This window comes from Peromyscus californicus, unplaced genomic scaffold (assembly GCF_007827085.1).
Source record: "Peromyscus californicus insignis strain IS unplaced genomic scaffold, ASM782708v3 Scaffold_12__1_contigs__length_115047231, whole genome shotgun sequence".
NCBI lineage: Eukaryota > Metazoa > Chordata > Mammalia > Rodentia > Cricetidae > Peromyscus > Peromyscus californicus.
In genome coordinates, this window is record NW_026294413.1 from 114191032 (window position 1) to 114212387 (window position 21356).

The 21356-nt window shown below is 44.9% G+C and overlaps 1 protein-coding gene across 2 annotated transcripts in view; it reads left to right on the plus strand.

Moving 5' to 3' along the window:
• Positions 1-11: 11 nt before the first annotated feature.
• Acox2 (acyl-CoA oxidase 2) overlaps positions 12-21356 on the plus strand; it is a 51881-nt gene continuing 30536 nt past the window's right edge. The window contains exons 1-2 of one of the 2 annotated variants that reach the window (XM_052734159.1): positions 12-16302; positions 21109-21355. In XM_052734159.1, the coding sequence (XP_052590119.1) occupies positions 21196-21355 (160 nt within the window). In that variant the 5' untranslated portion in view covers positions 12-16302; positions 21109-21195. Of the gene's footprint in view, position 21356 lies in introns of both variants that reach the window. The other variant, XM_052734158.1, reaches the window with a different exon arrangement.

The window sequence follows — 21356 nt, forward strand, 5'->3', positions numbered from 1 at the left end:
GTTGCGGTGGCAGCTTACAGTTTCAGAGGTCAGAGGTTCAGTCCATTATCATCTTGACAGGGAGCATGGCAGCATGCAAGCAGACGTGGTGCTAGAGGAGTAGCAGAGAGTCCTACATCTTACAGGCAACAGGGAGTCAATTGAGACACTGGGTGGTATCCTGAGCATAGGAAACCTCAAAGCCTGCCCCCATAGTGACATACTTCCTCCAACAAGGCCATACTCACTCCAAGAAAGCAACACCTCCTAAATAGTGCCACTCCCTATGAGATTATGGGGGCCAATTACATTCAAATTACCACATTCCACTCCTTGGCCCCCATAAGCTTGTAATAATATCATGATGCAAAATGCATTTAGTCCAACTTCAAAGGTCTCCATAGTCTATCACAGTCTCAACAATATTTAAAAGTACAAAGTTCAAAGTCTCTTCTAAGATTCGTGCAATCTCTTAACTGTAATCCCCTGTAAAATCAAAATCAAAAAGCAGATCACATACTTCCTACATATAATGGCACAGGATATACATTACCATTCCAAAATGTAGGAAAGGGAGCATAGTGAGGAAAAACTGGACCAAAGCAAGACCAAAAACCAGCTGGTCAAACTCTAAACTCTTCATCTCATATCTGATGTCAAAGTGCTCTTCAGATCTCCAACTCCTTTCAGCTTTGTTAACTTCAACACATTTCTTTCTTTGGCTGTTTCCACTCTCTGTTAGTAGCTCTCCTCGGCAAGTATTCCACGACTCTGGCATCTCTAACATCTTGGGTTCTCCAAGGCAATCCAGGCTTTAACTTCACAGCTTCATGCAATGGCCTCTCTACTAGGCCTCCATTCAGGGACACTCTTGACACATTCCTGGTCTCAGTAACTGTCCTTAGGCATAGAGGCAAATTCCATAATCCATTTCTTTTATCCTTAACTCTAAAGCCAGAACCATATGGCTGAAGCTGCCAAGTTCTGTTACTTACTGGGATTGGAACATGGCCCCTTCATTCAATTACATCTTCGCCAGCTTTCTGTCCTTCACTACCTAAGCTTGGCCATCCTGAAACTGGATTTCTAGACCAGGCTGGCCTCAAACTCAGAAGTCTTCTAGCCTCTGCCTTCCCAGTGCTGGGATTAAAAGTGTGCCCACCACACCCAGCTCTAAGCTTTTCTTTAGTTTCTTTCCACAAGTTGGAAATTTGGCTAGGTTGGATCTTGCTCTGAGATCACCACTCCCTTTATTTCTTAATTTGTTTATCTCCTTGAGCACAGCACTTAAAGCCATTCCTTTTCTCCTCAAATTGTACATTTTATTGCTCCTTTTCATTATAAATTTCCATTAGAGTTACTATTAATAACCATATGACAGAGTCTATACTAGGCTCTTTTGAGATTTCTTCTGCTGATGGAATTAATCCAAAACTCTTCACTTTAGCCTCAGGCAGACTCTTTGGACAAGGGCAAAAAGAAGCCATTTTCTTCACCAAAGTATCTCTAGGCCACATACTAACATTCTTCTCCTCTGAAACCTTTTGATCCCCACCATTTACCAAATCACATTCAGCACCACTGTCTTCCATGCTCCTACTAGTATGGACCATTAAGCAGTGCTTAAAGCATTCCACTGCTTTCCTAACCCAAACTCCCAAAGTCCATATTACTCCAAACAAAAATATGATCAGGCCTATCACAACAATACCCCAGTGCCTGAGACCAACTTCTGTCTTAGGGTTTTTATTGCTGTGAAGAGACACCATGATCCTGGCAACTCTTATAAAGAAAACATTTAATCTGGAGTGACTCACAGTTTCAGAGGTCAGAGGTTCAGTCCATTATCACTATGGGGAGCATGGCAGCATGCAGGCAGACAATGTGCTGGGGCAGCTGAGAATCCTACATCTTTAAGGCAATAGGAAGTCAACTGAGACACTGGCCAGTGTCTTGAGCATAGGAAACCTCAAAGCCCACCCCTACAGTGACATACTTCCTCCAATGAGGCCATACTCACTCCAAGAAAGCCTATGAGATTATGGGGGGGCCAATTACACCCAAACTACCACAGACACAAAAGGCTAGCCTTGGTCTGTCTGTCCAGAAATCCCTGTAAGCAAGGCTAACAACTTAATTCCCTCTTTTCCAACAGAAGCCTGCTGGGACTGGGTCCACTGCAGGGCCTGCCACACACAATCTGATATTGCACACCTGATTCCAGTCTACAACTGGAAATCATCATCATTGATCCCATTCCCTGGTGCCAGGAAGCATGCCATGTGTTTTCTGGGAAGACCCTGGATTAGTACAGAGGCCTCATCCCTGTTGCTGCCTTGCCCTGTGCCTCCTCTATAAAGCAGAGACATTCCTGTTACAATGTTAAGCAGATTTTGCCATACTGCATAGATGCCCCTGCTGGCTCCCAGGCCAGCGTTTCAAGCAATCTGGAAGGCTTTATGTGTCCAGTTCCGTCTCCACCCTGACCTTCCACTGTGGCAGTCTGCCTGGCCTCCTGGCACTGCCCAGCAAGCCCCACCTCAATACCTGCCCCCCAGGAATAGCCTTTCCAGGAGCCACCCAGTACACACCTCATTTTCTTCAAGGTCCCATCTTCAAAACTTTCCAAAAGAAGCCCCAGCTAAAATGTTGGCATCTACATCTAACAAAAGTAGGTAAGGAAGGACCATCTCAAAATGCACCAAAATGGCATACTGATCATTTGGAGTTCCTGGAGGAACTACTCACTATTCACAGGTATCTACCCAGAACACATGCTTCAGGACAGCTATGAAAGCAGCCCATCATAAAACCATAAACTTACTTAAAACATGAGATTTTCGTGTGTTGATTCCATTGTGTGGTTCTCCAGCATAAACTGCAAATGATAACATCATGTCACAAAGTCCAGAGGTAGAACTCCCTAACAACTTCAGAAAGGGCCAGTTGTCCTGTCATTTCCTACAAGCCTCACACTATAAATGTTCCATGGGGAGAAATGTTTTCCCCACAAGACATCAGCACCTGGGTTATCCCAAGCCTGAATAAATAACTTTTCTTCTGCCTGCTTTTATAGGCTCCCAGATGTCTAGTGACATCTCTAGAGTTTACTGCCCCTAGTCCAGAGATCTGTGTTCCATTAGACTTTACAGGCTACTGTATATTGCATAAAAAGTCTAAAAGCATCATGCATTGGTCATTTCTTCACACTTCACTTTCTTGTGAAAATCCTCACGTGCACATAAAGGTAATAAGTGGTGTGTTTTTTTTCTTCTTAATCTTGTATTAATTCAGTTCCAACCTCTCCACTGTCATCAAAATTAGCCAAGTGTGGTGTCATGCACCTTTAATCCCAGCACTTAGGAGGCAGAAGTGGCAGATCTCTGTGAATTCGAGGCCAGCCTGGTCTACAGAGGGAGTTCCAGGACAGGCTCCAAAGCTACACAGAGAAACGATGTCTTGAAAAACCAGAAAAAAAAAAAAAAAGAAAGAAAGAAAGAAACTCTAGTCAGTCAACATTGTGTTGTAGCCACAGCTATCCAGGTACTTCAAATCTGAGTGACTAAGGCCCAGGAACACAGATTCCAGGTACCCTAAGCCTCATGTACCCCAGAGGTAACTCATTCTTTTAAGCAGAAGGAAGTTGCTTTGCCTTGATGGGCCTCAACAAAGCCTAGATGCCTTCATATTTTTTTTTGGTAATTTAAATCCTAAGGAGTGAGTAGCAAAGCTGATATTTGCCTTTCTGCTGTTATTGGGGTTGGAGAGGATCAATGGCCCCCAAGGCTGTTAATCCCTATTTCTCAATTTCACAAATCAAAACCCTAAAATTATTTAGGAACCAGACCAGGAGTAAAGGACTCCAAATGTTTTTGGCATTTCTGGACTTCATCCAAGACAGAGCAAAGGACATTTTTGGCTTTTGGACAAGGATACAAATCAAGGCCCCTATCTCTAAATATTCTGCCCCATTTCTATCTTTCTTTTTTATCATTCCTCACTGTCTTAGTTAGGGTTTCTATTGCTGTGACAAAACACCAAGACCAAAAACAAGTTGAGGAGGAAAGAGTTTATTTGGCTTATACTTCCATATCTCTATTCATCATTGAAAGAAGTCAGGACAAGAACTCAAACAGGGCAGGATCCTGGAGGCAGGAGCTGATACAAAGCCATGGAGGGGTGCTGCTTGCTGGCTTGCTCCCCATGGCTTACTCACACTGCTTTCTTACAGAACCCAGGACCACCAGCCCAGGGGTGACACTATTGGGAATGGGCAAAAAGCACCTTGTCCTAAGAACTGCCATTTTGACTTCAGGCTCCATTTTACCAGTAGGGTGAAACAAAGTTCAGGTTCCCAAGCCCTAGGGAAGCTGGGAACCTTCCAATGGCTGACCCACCTCCTCCCTAAACCATAGAAATAGTCATTATACATATTAGAAACATTTTGGCTGTTCCTAACAAGAGAAAGAACAAATAAATCTGATTGGTTGGATTGAAAGCTGGCATTCCATGTTGGTTGACACCTGATGGGACACACGGGGGAAGCCCCTAATCTTTGAATCCTGATTGGTGGGAAAATGGAACCGTAACTTGGCAAGGATATTTGTGGGTTTTGTGCTTAAGTACTTGCTGAAATGTACATTTTGAGATCACAGTTCAGCTCCCAAGTCTGTTTTGCCAGCCTGATGGATCAGTTTTCTGTAGTGCTGCTCAGTAATAAATCTTGCTTTGCAGAACCTCTTGGGTCTGCTTGGATTGATTCGAAGCCTCGGACCACAACAGCACCATCCACGGTGGGCTGGCCTTTCCCCCTTGAATCACTAATTAAGAAAATGTTCTGCGGCTGGATCTTACAGAGGCATTTTCTCAATTGAGTTTCCCTCCTTTCAGATAACTCCAACCTACGTCAAGTTGACATAAGACTAGTCAGCACACCCACTCTGAAGAAGAAACCCTAACTGCCATTAGGGAATTTAGATGACTCCCAACCTGGCTTCTGTCTATTGGGTGCAGTCATCTGTCTGGTGGGCCTCTGCAAGGGTCCTTAAAACCAGCCAGCCAGGTACAGTGAGAAAAGGAGGTCACCAATAGACACCTGGATAGAGATGAGGGTAAAGAATAAAATTAAGAGGGATCTGGGAGAGTAGGCATTGAGTAAGTGGGGTGCAGAGGGTTTTAGCGATCCCACTCTTACAGACTTTCAAGCCTCAGAGGTTGATCAAGGGGATTCAGGTAGATAATTAGACTTTCTTGGGGCAGACTCCTAGCCAGGTGATCCACAGCTGGTTAACTCCTGAGGTGACAATAATATGGAATGTTGCAATGTTAGGTAGCTTGGAAATCAGGTCTCCACCCAGAGCCAGAGGCCTAACTTTGATTCCAATCTCTTGAGCAGGAGGAAGTAACTTGTCTTGAATAGGTGTGAGGTCCAAGCTCCATGCTAGAAAAGGAAGAGTGTCATAGGAGGCTGAGATGTTGAGAAGTTGAAGGAAGATTAAGATATATTTCATTAACCAGCACACAGACTGTTAGGCAGGCAGCTCCTGGCGGGTACCCAGACAGGCACAGCCTGCGTGCAGACCAGCATGTAGGCCCTACGGAGTTAGGCATACAGGTTTACAGACAGATATACACAGATGGTAAGCAATGGCAAAGGCTCAGACTTCTGCCTTTAAGCTCATATTTATATGGAATCCACACAAAAGTGTCATTCTGCTAGAACTGGTTGTCTAACAGTTGACATCACTATCTACTTTGGGGTTCCCTGAACATTCAGTGACAGCCATTATGTGCTGACTCATAGTTATGCCCAACTCCAATAACTATTCATTCATTCATTTATTTGTTTGTTTGTTTGTTTATTTATTTGCTTACTTATTTACTTATTTGGTGTTTTGAAACAGGGTTTCTCTGTGTGTAGCCCTGGCTGTCCTGGAACTCATTCTGTAGACCAGCTGGCCTCAAACTCAGAGATTCACCTGCCTCTCCCTCCTGAGTGCTGGGATTAAAGGCCTACATCACACCACCACCACCACCCTGCCACCCAACCCAACACCCCCACACCCTCACTTTCAATAGCTATCTTGATCTATGCTGGATATCCACATCAGCATCATGTTGTCTAAACATAAATTGGTCCCTTAAGGCCCTCGGTTCCCAGCAATGGACCTCAATAAATAGCAGACAACTCCACCTTGTTATATAATAATTTAAATCCTAAGGAGTGGTGATGCTGATGTTTACCTTTCTAGTGTTACCAAGGAAACAGGAGGTAGGATCCATCCTCACCTCACAGTAATAATTTAAAAATGAATACACTAAACCAGAGTTGTGGGTACATACCTTTGATCTCAGCACTTGGGAGGTGGATCTTTGTGAGTTGGAGGGCAGTTGCACGTACACAGTAAGTTTGAGAACAGTCAACCTTACACAAAGAGACGTTATTTCAAAAATCAAAAATAAGAGAGAGAGAGAGAGAGAGAGAGAGAGAGAGAGAGAGAGAGAGAGAGAGAGAGAATTGGGAGGGTGGGGAGCACTATGGTCTCAGAAACTAGGAATCAATGAAGAAGAATGAGGCAGTTGTTTGGGGATAAGAAATTATCAGGCAAAGTATTAACTTCATAGACAGACAGCAGCATCGTGGGAGATCTTAGAAAAGTTCGGGCCCATGAGGCAGAGTAGGGATTGTTATGATATTTTGCACACGGGAGTGGAACCCCCAGCTGTCTGTGGTATCTCACACACGAGGGAAAACATGCCAGCATGCTGGGCAGATGCAGCAGTGGATGGTGGACGAGACACACCATGTGGGCATGGCAGCAGTGGTGGTGGTGGCAGACATTCATTTGCGAAAAGAGTTTATTATAATAGGAGATAAAGAGACAAAGACAGAAGGGAGAGAAAGGAACAGAGAGATGGGGGATCGAGGGTGCACACTCATGGCAGGGAAGAAAGAGAGAGCAGAAGAGAGAGAGAGGGGAAGGGGAGGGGTTTTTCCTTAAAATGAGGCTTTTATGTCAGGACACAGAGCGATGCCAAGAGGCGGGTCAGAATATTAACGTTCCTCCGTTTTGATTATTATAAAAAAAAGGTGAGTTATGGGAACAAGTGAGGGAACAAGGGTGCTGAATTTTCAAGACTGCTTCAAGCTGGCCAGGGGCAAAGTGGGGAGGTGGAAGCCTGGAGTCACACACGGCAGGAGGTGTGAGTGATTAAGCAGCTTTCAAGTGTGGAGATCTCAGGCATCTATTCCTTGAGGGAATTGAGAAGGCAGGTTGCAGCAGTGATGTTCCGGGAGGGGGAACTGCACACCAAATCAGGAGTACAGGAACCATGGCATCTGCTGTATCTTTGGATGTCAGGAAGGAGGAGTGAATCTGCAAAATATACTCGACAAATGGGTGGGCTCAAAATGGGCTCTGGAGATGGTTAGTTTTCATCAGACCAGATTCTTAATACAGTAGCAGAACTTTCCCCAGGAATCTGCAGGTGTCTGTAAGACAAGTGGAATAGATTTAGCAAAAGGCTCATGTCTTTGGATTTAAAGGTATGAACATTTTCTGGCTTCAGCCCAATAATATCTTTAAATCTATAACATGAGGAAATTTACTGAATGGAAGTGGTTGAGTGAGTGAAGGAAGAGGAGACTTCGCTAAACATCATCAGATCTGAGAAGGATATGTAAGTGAACAGAAGTGAGGCAGGTTTCTTGTCTTTATATAAACAAACCAGGATACACTGAGTGCAGTCAATAGTAAAAAGTTTCATTGAAATCTGTTCTGTGAGTTTATCTGATCTGGTAACAAGGTAATGTCTAGACCTAGCAGTAGCCCTAGGAGAGGGAGACCTGTAAGTTTTACATAGAGAACTGAGAAGGCAGCTGAAGCAAAGCCTGGTCATGAAATGGAATCAGAGATCTGAGAAGGATAAATCATATCAGAGTGCAGACCAAGCAGCTTTCGAATCTAGCTCAGTCAGTAGAGCATGAGATTCTTAATCCCAGGGTCGTGGGTTCAAGCCCCACATTGGGTGCCAGATGAAAGATGAATTGCTAACCGGTCTTATTAATAAAAAACCCAGAGCCAGATATTGGAGTGAAAACTGAGAGATCAGAGAAGCAGAAAGAAGCCAGCCACATTCTTATCGCTCAGAAATCCTCAGGCAAGAGATAGCTACTTCCTGTATACTCATGCCTATGTCCTTTCTCTGCCCTGCCATCTCACTTCCTCTCTCCACCCAGCTACATCACTTCCTCTCTGTCTGTACACACCTCCAGACCTCTATGGTTAGCTAGTGCTGGGAATTAAAGGCATGTGTCACCATGCCTGGCTCTGCTCCCAGTGTGGCCTTAAACTCACAGAGATCCAGATGAATCTCTGCCTCCTGAATGTTAGGATTAAAGGTGTGTGCTACCACTACCTGACCTCTGTAAAAAAATGTCCCATTGAACATGTGGTATAACCCTAGCCTCTTAATGTTTGACAGACAATAATCTGTCATCTGAACAATCTTGCCACTTGAAACTTTGGTATTGATCTCTGTGCCCTGACAAAATAAGTATTCTGTTATATGTGAGATACATTTGTACATAATGTCTATAATAACTAACACTCACTCTAGACTTCTAAGAGATATAAAATTTAGGGTTTTGCCAATGCTGTGGCCCTTTTACCCTACTGAGCCAAAGATCCTAAATTGTACTTCAGTAGGAAAGTTGACTTAATACACACACACACACACACACACACACACACACACACACACACAAACTTGTATATAATTCTTCTGTGCAATAATGCTAGTCATCACTGACTCTTTTATATATGTATTACATAATTCATTTAAGATATAAAGCTTTTAAAAACCACTTTATTGAAATGATGTCCTCCAAAGTAGCAATGTTCATAGAACTAACCTTTTTCCAGCTTTATGTTTGTGTAATCTTGATCATATTGTGACTACTCTTTTTAGCCAGTGTAAGGCAAATAAACCCTTTCCTCCTCAGTTTCCTTTTTGTCATGGTCTTTCATTCATCAAAGCAATAGCAGCCCTAAGACAGGGAGACAGGGAGGAATTCCCTTGTCAACCCTCTGTGATCTTCCACAAGCTGCTTCTCTTTCCCATGCAGGCTTGGGTTTCTCCATTCTGAGTGGGGTTAGCTCAAGCTATGCAGTTTGCCCTAAGGACAAGAAGAATCAGGGCTAGTTTCTAGTCTGCTGTGCCATTGCTCAGGTTGACTTTGGATGTAGCTTCTGTTATTGTCTCTCATTCAGCCATAATCAGCTGCTGAGTACTTGTGTTGGACAACAACACTTCCTGGTTACTTTTGCATTAATTTTATACACCACTTACTCTGTAAACTTTCATATAACATGTAAAGTTCACATACATAGCAATATATTGTGGTGATATTGTGTTCCTCAATATATCATGCACCCTAATACATTTTTCTGGGTCAGAGAACAGAACAGCCACTAGACAGACATAGAGGCCAGAAAATGGTGACACTCACACCTTTAACCCTAGCATTCCAGAGGCAGAGATCCGCCTGGATCTCTGTGAGTTCAAGGTCACACTGGAAACAGCCAGGCATGGTAACAAGAGCCTTTAATCCCAGGGAGTGATGGCAGAAAGCAGAAAGGTATATAAGGCTTTGAAGACCAGAAACTAGAAGCTTTTGGCTGGTTAAGCTTTTAGGCTTTTGAGCAGCAGTTCAGCTGAGATCCATTCTAGATCTAGTCTGAGGAAACAGGATCAGCTGAGGAACTGGAGAGGTGAGGTGGCTGTGGCTTGTTCTGCTTCTTTGATCTTCCAGCATTTACCCCAATAACTAGCCTTGGGTTTGTTTTTATTAACAAGACTCTTTTTCAGATTCATGCTACAATATATACTTCTGAAAATCATAGATGTGTAAGACATCATTTCAAAAGCGTCTTTAACCTGAAACCTTGTCTTTTTAGCGAATCATAGAATGTTTCTAAGAGCAGAAGAGCAGCTTCAGGGTGACAGAGACAAGGGAAGGACTTACAGGCGCACATTGATCTGCATTTTCCCAGGTCTCCAACAGACAAAATATACGAACACAAATTATGATTATTATTTTATTATTTTGGTTTTTTGAGACAGGGTTTTTGTGTGTAACCTTGGCTGTCCTGGGAGTAGCTCTGTAGACCAGGCTGGCCTCAGAGATCCACCTGCTTCTGCCTCCCGAGTGCTGGAATTAAAGATGTGAACCACTGTGCCTGGCTCAACAAATTATTTTTAAATAACTATTCATACTCATCTATTTCATCTTTTATGAGCCAAGAAGCTGAACGGATGCCTTCTTAGCATCCTTATCCTCATGGTTCTGAACTGTTGATGACATAGCTAATGGAGATTGGAAAAGAAAAATTAATTTTTTGTTTAAAATGTTTATTGCATTTGTTTATGTAGGTATAGGTACGTCGTGGCGCACACACTGGGAGCAGAGGACTACTTTCAGGAGTTGGTTTTCTCCTTCCATCATGTGTTTCTTGAGGCTCGAACTCTGCTTGTCAGACTTTGCAGCAAGTACCTTTACCCATGAGCCACCTCAGTGGCCCAGAAACACCAAATTTTAAATGTCGTTTGAGCATTCATTACTTACATTTTTGATTTTGAAAGGTTTAATTGCATTCAATTTGTATGTTTGTTTGTTTATTTATTTAGAGACAGGGCTTCTCTATATAACAGTCCTGGTTGTCCTGGAACTCTCTGTAGACCAGGCTGCCTGGCCTTGAACTCAGAGATCCACCTGCCTCTGCCTCCTGAGTGCTGGCATTAAAGGCGCATGTGCTACCACTGCCTGGCCTGAAAAGCTATTTTTATTAAAATAACAAGATGAAGTTCTTTTAAGAAATTATTATTTATTTTTATGTGTGTGGATGTTTTACCTGCATGTGTGTTTGTGCAGCACATGCACATAGTGCTCATGGAGGACAGAAAGGGCACTGGATCCCTGGGACTGGAGTCACAGAGAAGTGTGGGCTCTTGGGAATCAATGCTGGGTCCACTGCAACAGCAGCCAGTGCTTTTAACCACTGAGCTATCTCTCCAGCAAATGAAAACTTACAAAATTGGTTGATTAGTCACATGTAATCTCTACTGAAATCTCTAATTCATATATACACGAAGATGAGAACTCAAGACCCATAAGCACAACAATCCTTTCAAAGCAATTAACAGCTCAAAATACTAAAATGTCATCAAATCTTGGAGAAGAGTGTTCAAAAGGTAGATAGCAAGAATGGAGAAAGCATTTATAAAATTGGGTTTGATAAGAAAGCTTTTGTTAGGTTTGGGCTAGGGGTTTGGTTAGGCACTCCTCAGGCTCTCTCTCTCTCTCTCTCTCTCTCTCTCTCTCTCTCTCTCTCTCTCTCTCTCTCTCTTTCTTACCTCATAGCTGCTATAAGAGAAATGGCAGACACCCTACTGAGAGTCCCTTTGTAAGTCTGTGATTCTCAAAGGGAAATTATGGAGGGCCTAAGCAAACAAAGGCTGCAGGGACACATCAAAGAGGGTGTGTCACATAACCAAGGGGTCAAAGCTCAGTTCCTTTACCATTGCCTGGGAGTATAAGACACTCTGACTACAAGCACATACTCTGGGCTACTCACCAATTCCATGACATAGAACCTCCCCCTCTCTTTGAAACCTGTAGAAAGGCACCCCTGTTAATATTCTGACCCGCCTCTTGGCATCACTCTGTGTCCTGACATAAAAGCCTCATTTTAAGGAAAAACCCCTTCCCTTGCCCTCCCTCTCTTCGGCTCTCTTTCTTCTCTGCCATGAGGTGTGCACCCTTAACCTCCCCCATCTCTCTCTTCCTCTCTCTCCCTTCTGTCTCTTTATCTCCTATTATAATAATCTCTTTCTGCTCAGATGCAGAGCTTGGGTTGTGAATGAATGTCTACCTGCCGCCACCACCATGCCTTCATGGCGTGTCTCATCCATCACCCACCGCTGCATCTGCCCAGAATGCCAGCATGTTTTCCCTCATGTGTGGGATACCCTGGCCAGCTGGGGGTCCCCCAAATGCAAAATATCATAACACTGGTGCTAGTGACTTGGCAGAGGTCCTCCTGGTGCATTTCTTCTGCCTGCTGGCAGTCTGAGACACACTAGGAGCCCTAGAACCTTCAACACTCACTTCAGCCAACACTGGCATAATCGGTAAGACCCCCTTTTGGTAAGCCTCCCTTTGGGCCATTTTCCCACAAGTGAGGATTCATCTCATTTCACTCACTGGCAACACATGTCTTTCGGGCTTTAAGCCCTTCAGCCCCTGTCCCTACACAACGGCACATGGAGACAGCCTGTGCCCACTCCATTCCACGGCCCACAGCCTTTGTGACGATGGTCCACTGGCTATCTTGCACTGTTCGTCAGTCCTCCCTGACCCCCTGGGACGCTGGAGGTCAGTCTGATGGATATGGTGATATTTTATTTGTGCTGAAATGTGATTTTATTTGTATGTTAATAAATAAAGTTGCGGGGGTCAGAGCTAATAGCAAGCCACTTAGCAGAAGTCTGGCAGTGGTAGCACATGCCCTTAATCCAATCACATGCCAGGCAGAGTCTGTGTGTTCAAGGACATAGCCAGCTTGGAGACACACACCTTTAATCTCAATACCAAACATAGAGACCTGGAGGTCTGTATAGACAGGCAGTGATGGAGGTCATGTGGTTGGGTCTACAACCAATGAGAAGACAGAACAGAAAGTCAATAAAAAGATAGACATGTGGTGATATTGTGTTCCCTGAAATATTGTGCACTCTAATAAACTTATCTGGGGTCAGAGAACAGAACAGCCACTAGATACAGAGGCTAAAAAATGGTGGCACTCACACCTTAATCCTAGCCTTCTGGAGGCATGGATCTCTGTGAGTTCAAGGCCACACTGGAAATAGCCAGACATGGTGACTCACATTTTTAATCCCAGGAAGTGATGGCAGAAAGCAGAAAGGTATTTAAAGTGTGAGGACCAGGAACTAGAGGCTGGTTAAGCTTTTAGGTTTTTGATCAGCAGTTCAGCTGAGACCCATTCAGATGAGGACACAGAGGCTTCCAGTCTGAGGAAACAGGATCAACTGAGAAACTGGCGAGGTGAGGTAGCTGTGGCTTGTTCTGCTTCTCTGATCTTCCAGCATTCACCCCAATACCTGGCTCCAGGTTTGTTTTTATGAATAAGAGCTGTTAAGATTCGTGCTACATCTGGCGCTCAATGTGGGGCAAGACACACAGGAAGTAGGTCTCTTTCTGAGGAGAAGGATTGTGGGGCATTTACCCACCAACCCCACAGCTCTCCAGAGTTTTCTTGAGTGTGAGCAGCAGAAAATACTAGATAGAAGGATTTATTTCAGAGAATATTGCAGAGATAAACAGATAGATAGCCTCGAGAGGGCCTGGAACCTTTTCCAACGGCCCCGACTATCTCTGCCCCAGGGTTTTTATAGAGACGCCAAGGGGGTGAAGCAAAAGACCTCCCCCCGAGCACAGCCAAGTGCAGACCATCTCAGACACCTGCACTTAGGCCTGTGGTCTAATCATCCTCATGCAGACCTGCTGGGCAAAACCAGGAACCTGAAAACGGGCTCCCACAAAGGACAACAATGGACAGCGAGGGGTAAGAAGGGGGTCTTGGTCTTAGCTCTTGGCTGCTGCTTGATCTCTGGGCTTTTAACTCTGCATTTGGCTCTGTGTTTCTTATTTAATAACACCGTCCAAAATTACATCTACAGCTGGACCTTTATCTCACTGTGGAAAATGTGTTTATGCCCCCACCACCACCACTGCCACCGACCCATGGCTTGAGTTTGTTCCTCTGCCGTAACCCCACGGGTTCCTCTCTCCTGCCCAGCTGCACTGCTACTCCGTTTCCTGGTCCCCTCCACAGCACCGCCTCTGAGCTCCAATTCATTAACCTTAAAAGTTTTCCAGAAAAACCTTTCTCCCTCTTTCTTTCAAAAAGTCTATTTCCTATATGTGAATGGAAATATATGATTGATGTGATCACCTATATTTCTTTCTGACCGACTTTTAAATACTTCAATTTACCTGTTCCTTATTTGCTCAGTTTATTTTGGGAAAAAAAAAAAAAGAACTCACATGACCACGTGGTCAGTCACCGTATTTGATAAGGGCTGTCACGTGGTCAGGCAGACACCATCTTTGCTAAGGTCAAAGGGGGACAGGTCATATGACCTCACTGCCATCTTTACTAAGGGCATTCCCTGTCCATGGCTCGAGTATGGGCAGGGCACCCGGTGCTCAGGCCATCTATATGGGGGAGAGGTCAGGAAATTACCTTGCACCACACATTGTTTTACCATTATTTTATGGGCCAAGGGAAGTCCTCTGGTCTTGGCCTGGAATTCCCCAGCTGCCACTCTTAGGCTCGAGGGGACGGGGCTGGTGACCTATCCTCCCCACATGCTGGTGATATAGTCAACTTGCCAGATCATTTCATTGCCTGACTCAGTTGTGGGAAGGGGCAGCATGATCCTGTGCTGGAATAAGGTGGCAACAGTAATGCTTAAGAGATTTTTAATTTTTTTTTAAAATGCCATATACTTTATTTTTGATATTGCAAGAAGACATTTGAGAGATCTTGAATCTATCCTTGGGAGCAGTTTTTAGGTCTCCTGATAAATGATTCAGGATATAAATACCAGTTACAAAAATATGAATTTAAATTTCTCATCAGGCTAAAGACTTCTCTCTGTCCAATCTGTACCTGGCTCTTTCTAAATAAAAGTTGTACATACTTTTAAACCCAAATCTGTAATTTTGCTAGGACTCAAAGGTATGAGCCTAGATATTCATTATCTGCTTTTCTATGATTTAGATTTCAATACTGATTGATAATATCTAAAACTTTTATGCCCTTTTATAAAATAAGAATTCATATAAGCCTCAGAGGATCAAAAGAAGCCATTGGATCCACTTCACAGAAGTCAAAAGGACTCCAGATAAGTACAATAGTACAGCTTGAGTTTTCAAACTCCTCCTCTTCCCAATTACTAAGACTGTGGGCCTAAAGATTCCAAATAAGATCATAAATTTTAACTTTTGTCTCTAGTCTATCTGCTTCAAGAGGTTTTCCATTTGACTGGCAGATACGTCAAAGCAGCAGTTGTGGACCACAACCTGCAGCACTGGACACTGGGTTCCCCAGCTACGGATGCCAGCAGAGACTCTTGTCTATATGATGTGGGCCGATCCAGCCAAACATAATTGTTCCCTGCCTCTACAGCTAGGTCAGATGACCAGATACTTCTGATAAATGCCCCATTGCTCAAATTCCCTCCTTACCTTTGACTAGCCAGGGTCCTGACCACCTGCACCCCATTTCAGCTTGAAGCAGTTATGGAAGAGAATGTGTCATCCTCTGCTCTCTGCCTCAAAACAGACTAAAGGGCTAAGTTAAAGGTAAAACCCCTTTAGTAGGGGACCATATGGCTACCTAACACCTATTGATTTATGCAGAACCAAGGAAGTATATGACCTTAAGAAATAATTATTTCTATATAAGTCATTCAGGATTATAATCTGTCTCTAGACTAGAACTACAGGGCCTTAAAAATGGTAACAAATGTAGATATTGCTGCCAATGGCTTAAAAAATGTCTCTCCTTACTCAGGGTCTATTCAGCTCTAAGAATGTAAGTCTCCTTGTCCTTGTTAAATTTATCTGTTCAGATTAACAAAAGCTGACTTAGAGATTTATACCTCTAGAAAAGTTAAATAAATGATGGCATATGTTTAATAAGCAAGATATATATCCTATGATGGAGTTTCTGGTCCCATGAGAGGGTCCTTTTCTCAGAGGGAACCTTTTCTCAGAGTTGGGCTGCATCCTGACTCACAAACCCTTTTCTCCTGTCTCCATTCAGCCTTGGGATCTTTCCCATCACTCTTCTTTGCCTTCCCAGGAGACAGCAAGTCCTAGCCTTACGGAAGCTGCTCAGATATGGAGGACTTAAGGAATACTAGCTGATAGCCATTTATATCTAATAGACAGGCAGGTATATAGTCCTCAAATGCTCAGAGATCTGCAGAATATGGCATTTAAAATGTTGATCAAAAAGCTTTTTAAATCAGACAGAGACTCCCAGATCCTAGCAGTGACCCAAGTTCTCCAAAGAAGAATATGAGGCACCACGATGTCTCCACCTGGATGATGGCAACGCTGACCTCTAGGCAAGATGCCCCAATGTGACACCTGCTACCAGGACCTAGCCACCTGTATGGACAAACACCAGGACATTAGAGAATTGATTGCACCCCTTTTGCTTAGACAAGGTAAGATCAGTCTTCTCTATGTCCCTTCTCCATGAGAAAAACTCCCACCTTATGGACCTGGTGGCCAAAGATTGATGCTGTTCTGATACTTCTGCCTCCAACTATGTGGAGACCTGGGTATGGACTGGTTCCTGTCATTTTTAATAGATTCAAAAGCTGTATAACTTTTCCTTCTCAGATCTCTGATTCTATTTGATGACCAGGCTTTGCTTCAGCTGCCTTCTCAGTTCTCTATATAAAATTCACAGGTCCCCCTCTCCTAGGGCTACTACTAGGTCTGGACACAATTTACCTTGTTACTAGATCAGATAAACTCACAAAACAGATTTCAATGTAACTTTTTACTACTGACTGCTCTCAGTATCTCTTGGAGAATTAGATAAAAGAAACAGCTTTAAAGTTAGTTTATATGAAGATAGGAAAGTTATCTCACTTCTGTTCACTTACATATCCTTCTCAGATCTGATGATGTTTAGAGAAGCCTTCCTCTTTCTTCACTCACCCAACCACTTCCATTCAGTAAATTTCCTCTGGTTATAGATTTAGAGATATGTTTCACTGGGCTGAATCCAGGCCCTTTTATGTTCATACTTTTTAACCTTGTGATTTGCGGCAAGTCCTTAGGCTAGCTGTTTTGACTTGTTGAGAAGTTGGAGACCAAGTGAGGTCCTCCTCACCTCTGGAACTGATCCCAGGACCTTGGGACAGCAAAGCTCAGGCGAGCTTCCCTAGTTACTAGCACTTCCTGCATGTAGCCACACGTGATGGCTGGAGAAGTAACTGCTGCGCACAGGGGAGAAGATAGCCTAAGTCATGCCTGCTGTCTCTTGGCCTGCATACCACACACTCTTTTCCCCATGCATACCATAAGCAGCGTCCTTACACTGTATTAAATTAATACTGTGGGCAGGTGTGCAACACAGTGGACATAAAGATCAGAGGACAACTGATCATGGGAACTCTGTTCTTTCCCTCCACCACAGGATCAGGGATTGAACTCTAGTCATTAGGCTTGCATGGCAAGCGATTCTACTGGCTGAGCCATCTTGCTGGTCCTAATTTCTTAGCTGTACTATGGGAACATAATACATTAGCATTAGAGGAAGCTGAGTGGAGGGTATATACAAATTCTGTGCTACTTTTTGCAGCTTTTTAAAAGTCTAAAGTTATTCAAACTAAAAAGTTAAAAACAAAGAACAAAGAAACATGAGATGACAACTGTCAAGGCTGCTATCACATGCATGCAGGGCTCGGATACATGTGGGGGTCAGATACATGCAGATGGAAACGAGATGAGCATTGGAATGATTGACAGTCGATGCACGTGGGTGTCAGGCACATGTAGGGTTATTATTTTTTCTCTCTATTTTTCTATATGTTTTTACTTAATTAAAAATAGAAGTAAGCAAAGCATGGTGGCATGTGCTTCTAATCCCTGCAGGATAAGGGGTTCAAGGGCACATTTGTACTCATACACATACACACACTCTAAACATTTTTTTAAGATGTGGAAATTCTAATGGAAGCAAATTAAGTAACTATCCATGGTCAATGACGGCACAAATGCTTAGAGAGGTCAAATGAGCACCTCCAAACAGTGAAGTCAAGGCTACCTTTGTTTGTTTGTTTGTGTGGGGTGGGCAGATGGGGAAGGCAGCAGTTAGCTTGTGCTGTGGTGCACTGGGGGCTGTCAGAGCACAGCTTTAGGAGTAGATTCTCTCCTTCCACGTGGGATGCAGGGGTCACACTCAGGCCCTCAGGCTTGTGCAGCAAGTGCGTTCACCTTGTTGAACTCTCCCACTAGTCTTGGTCAAAGCTACCTAACCTGAAACCATCACCCATGTGTAGCTGCCACCAACAGCCAGGGCCACACAGTCCCAGTATGACAGGTTAGGTGACCCTGGGTCACAGGGAATGGCATCTTCCTGCAGAGCTAACTGTACACTACCTTGGGGATACACTGGGGAGCTGTGTGGTCCCTTAGTGTGTGAGTGTGTGTGTGTGCATATGAACACACCCATGCATATACACACTTTTGCATGTGCACACATGCACACATATGACACAAACAGGGAGATGGACAAGGTCCCAGATAGGAAGACACCTACCCAGAATTACCAAGCTTCAGAAGTCTTGCCAGGAGAGCTGGCTCTGTGACTTCTTTCCCAATATTGTACAAATGGAGCAGGAGTTCATCTTTGTCACCTGAGATTTGGTTCAAATTTCAGGTTGGTGATTTATTTATTGCACAACCTGGGCACATGGCATTACCTAGGTCTTCACTTACCACATGAAGATTCACCCTACCTTCTCTGGGAAAGGGTGGAAGTAAAAGAAGCTCTCAGTCTGCCTCACTCACTTGTGGAGACTGGTTCTCCTCAGTACCCTATATAACACACTGCAGTACTCCTCAAATACTGAGCCGGGGTGGGGGGGGCAGGTGTACATCAGTGACGAGCATGATACAGACAAGGGCACATTTAGAGCAAAGCCATTCACTTCACAGAGCAGTCCTTTCCCATAAGAATCACCGGGAAGCCTGCTCAGCTCATGTGACACTTATAGGAAAGTAGGGTCAACCAGGACTTGTCCAGGATCTCCCTGTGGAAACACCACCAGGAAACATGGCTTTAGGTCCTAGCACCTCAAAAGGATCCCCAGCTCTGAGACAGGAGGCTGAATCTTTCCAAGACCACCTAGCACCTGACACAGCACCCCCACCCTGCCCCGGAACACTGGCAGGAAAGAGCAGGGCAGTGCTCTGGCTGGGCCTGTAAATTCCAGCCCTAAGGGAGGAGAAAGGGGTGGAGCCAACAGTCTGAAGATTGGGCCAGTCAGAGAGAAGCCAGCCAGGGTGACAGAGCTGCCCCAGGACAGAGGTGAGTGAAGGAGAGTCCCAGGCCGCAAATGGAGAACTGACAGACCCTACCAAAGGTGCAGCAGGAGCCTAGACATCCTCAATGGCTCTGAGCATTGCCTTCCTCCCTCACTCTTATTTACAAGCACCTCCTAGAGGTAGCTAGTTTAAACTTTGGTAGGGGGAAGCTGGTAAGGGCAATAACAAAAATGTAATGAGTTACTTGTCCTGCCTATTAGACGGTTAGGACAGAGAGAGGGTATCAGCAATGTAGGTAGTGGGCTTGGACTGTTAAAGGAGGTGCAGGGAGCCTCACTGAGGTCTGATACCAAGGCAAGACAGAGGAAGTCATGGTGACATCTGGGGAAAGAGTGTCCAGGCAGAGGCAGGGCCCTGGCAAAGGCTGGCCATGGCAGGAGGCTGGAGAGTTGGGGAATAGCAAGGTTATCTGGTATAGAGGAAGCTAGAGGCAAGAAGAGGCAGCTAGGCAGCCTCACAGGAAGGCAAGCAGACAAAGGGCTCCTTGTCCATGCCAGGTCCCTGTCAGTACCCCACAGAAGCCTGCCTGGGCTGAGGCCTGACAAGGGTACCTCCTTCCTCAGTCCTGTCCTCACTAGGAAATGACTAGGCCCTTACTGTATAGGCTCAGGAGAGGAAAGAAAGGAAAGCAGGTGGCAGCCACACTCTGGGACGAGGGAGACACAATGCCACCTTCCTAGCACTCACTGCTATGGGCAAGAGTACCTCAGAGGGATGCCCAGTTCTTACAGGAATGTTCTGTTGGGAGGGTTGCATTACTGTAAGGTCTCTAGAGGCTGGAACTCACTAGGAACACTGGAGAGCTGAGCCTTGGCCAGGGAGAACAGGGCAAAGATCAGGAAGAGAGGGGGGTTGGGAACAAGGTGGCAGAGCGGGCAGCCTAGCTGCAGGGAAGTACGTGGTCATGAAAGGACTCCTTTCTGCAACCGACTCCCTTCTGGACACTGAGGATCCACTTACAAACAAGAAAGGAAAACATGACCAGAGACACTGAGGCCAGGTGAGAGGTGAAGGTGGCTGAGTGATAGCCAAGGAGATGGCAAGGAACAGATGGAGTTTGGGTGCTCAAAGGTGAATGGATGAGTCTCGCTGTTGACTCACTGTGGGAGGATAGGGGTTTTGAAAAGGCCAAGGGTTTGGTTGAAGGAGGCAGGAGCCACCTTGGCTATCGGGAACACCGGGGACACGGGGAACACTTCACAGGAAGAGAGCAAACTCTCCCCCTCTGTCTTCTTTTTACAAGTGTCCCTTCTTCCTCCTCTTCCCGTCCATCTTCTTCTTCTACAGTGATAGGAATTTAACCCAGGGCCTTGTGTATGCTAGGCAAGCACTCTCCTACTCTTCTATTGCCATTTTGAGACATGGTGTCACTAAATTACCCAGACTGTCCTTGAATACATTCTGTACTCCAGGTAGGTCTTGTGATCTTTGCCTCCCAAACAGATGGAATTACAGGCCTATGCCATCAGGTCCCACTGCACAGTACTCATTAGGTATCACAGAAATGGAGATGAATGAAGTGAGTGGGACCACAGAGTCCCTGTAGTGAGCCTCCCAGTAAGGTAAATAATGAACAAGGTATATGCTTTGTGTCAGACCCCAGCCAGCTCTCAGCCACCTCTAGTAGTAGCAGCTCACAAAACCTCTCTAGGACTGTTCTCTTCCACGTGCCTCCCACTGACTCTTCATGAAAACTATCTCACGCATTGCTATGACACAAGCTATAGAGGGTGGAACAGGAGCTTCATGACCTTGGCTACTGCAGACAGCAACCCAGACTGCATTCACTCATGAACAATGTGTGGACCACAGCCAGTAGCCATGAGAACAGGGTAGGAGTATGATGTCATTCAGGTAATTAAGACAGGCTCTGACTGACCCTGGCCCTGGGCAATGCCTTTTGCACGCAGGTTCTTGGCTCCTCCCAGTGCTCAGAGCAGACCCTCAAGGCAGCCAGGCCAGAAGTGTTTCTCTCTCAGACACCAGGCAGATCCAAGATGGGGAGCCCAGTGCACCGAGTATCACTGGGGGATACCTGGAGCAGGCAAGTTCACCCTGACATAGACAGTGAAAGGTGTATACCATCCTTCAGTGTGGAGCGGCTCACCAACATCCTTGATGGAGGCGTCCACAACACTGTGCTGAGGAGGAAAGTTGG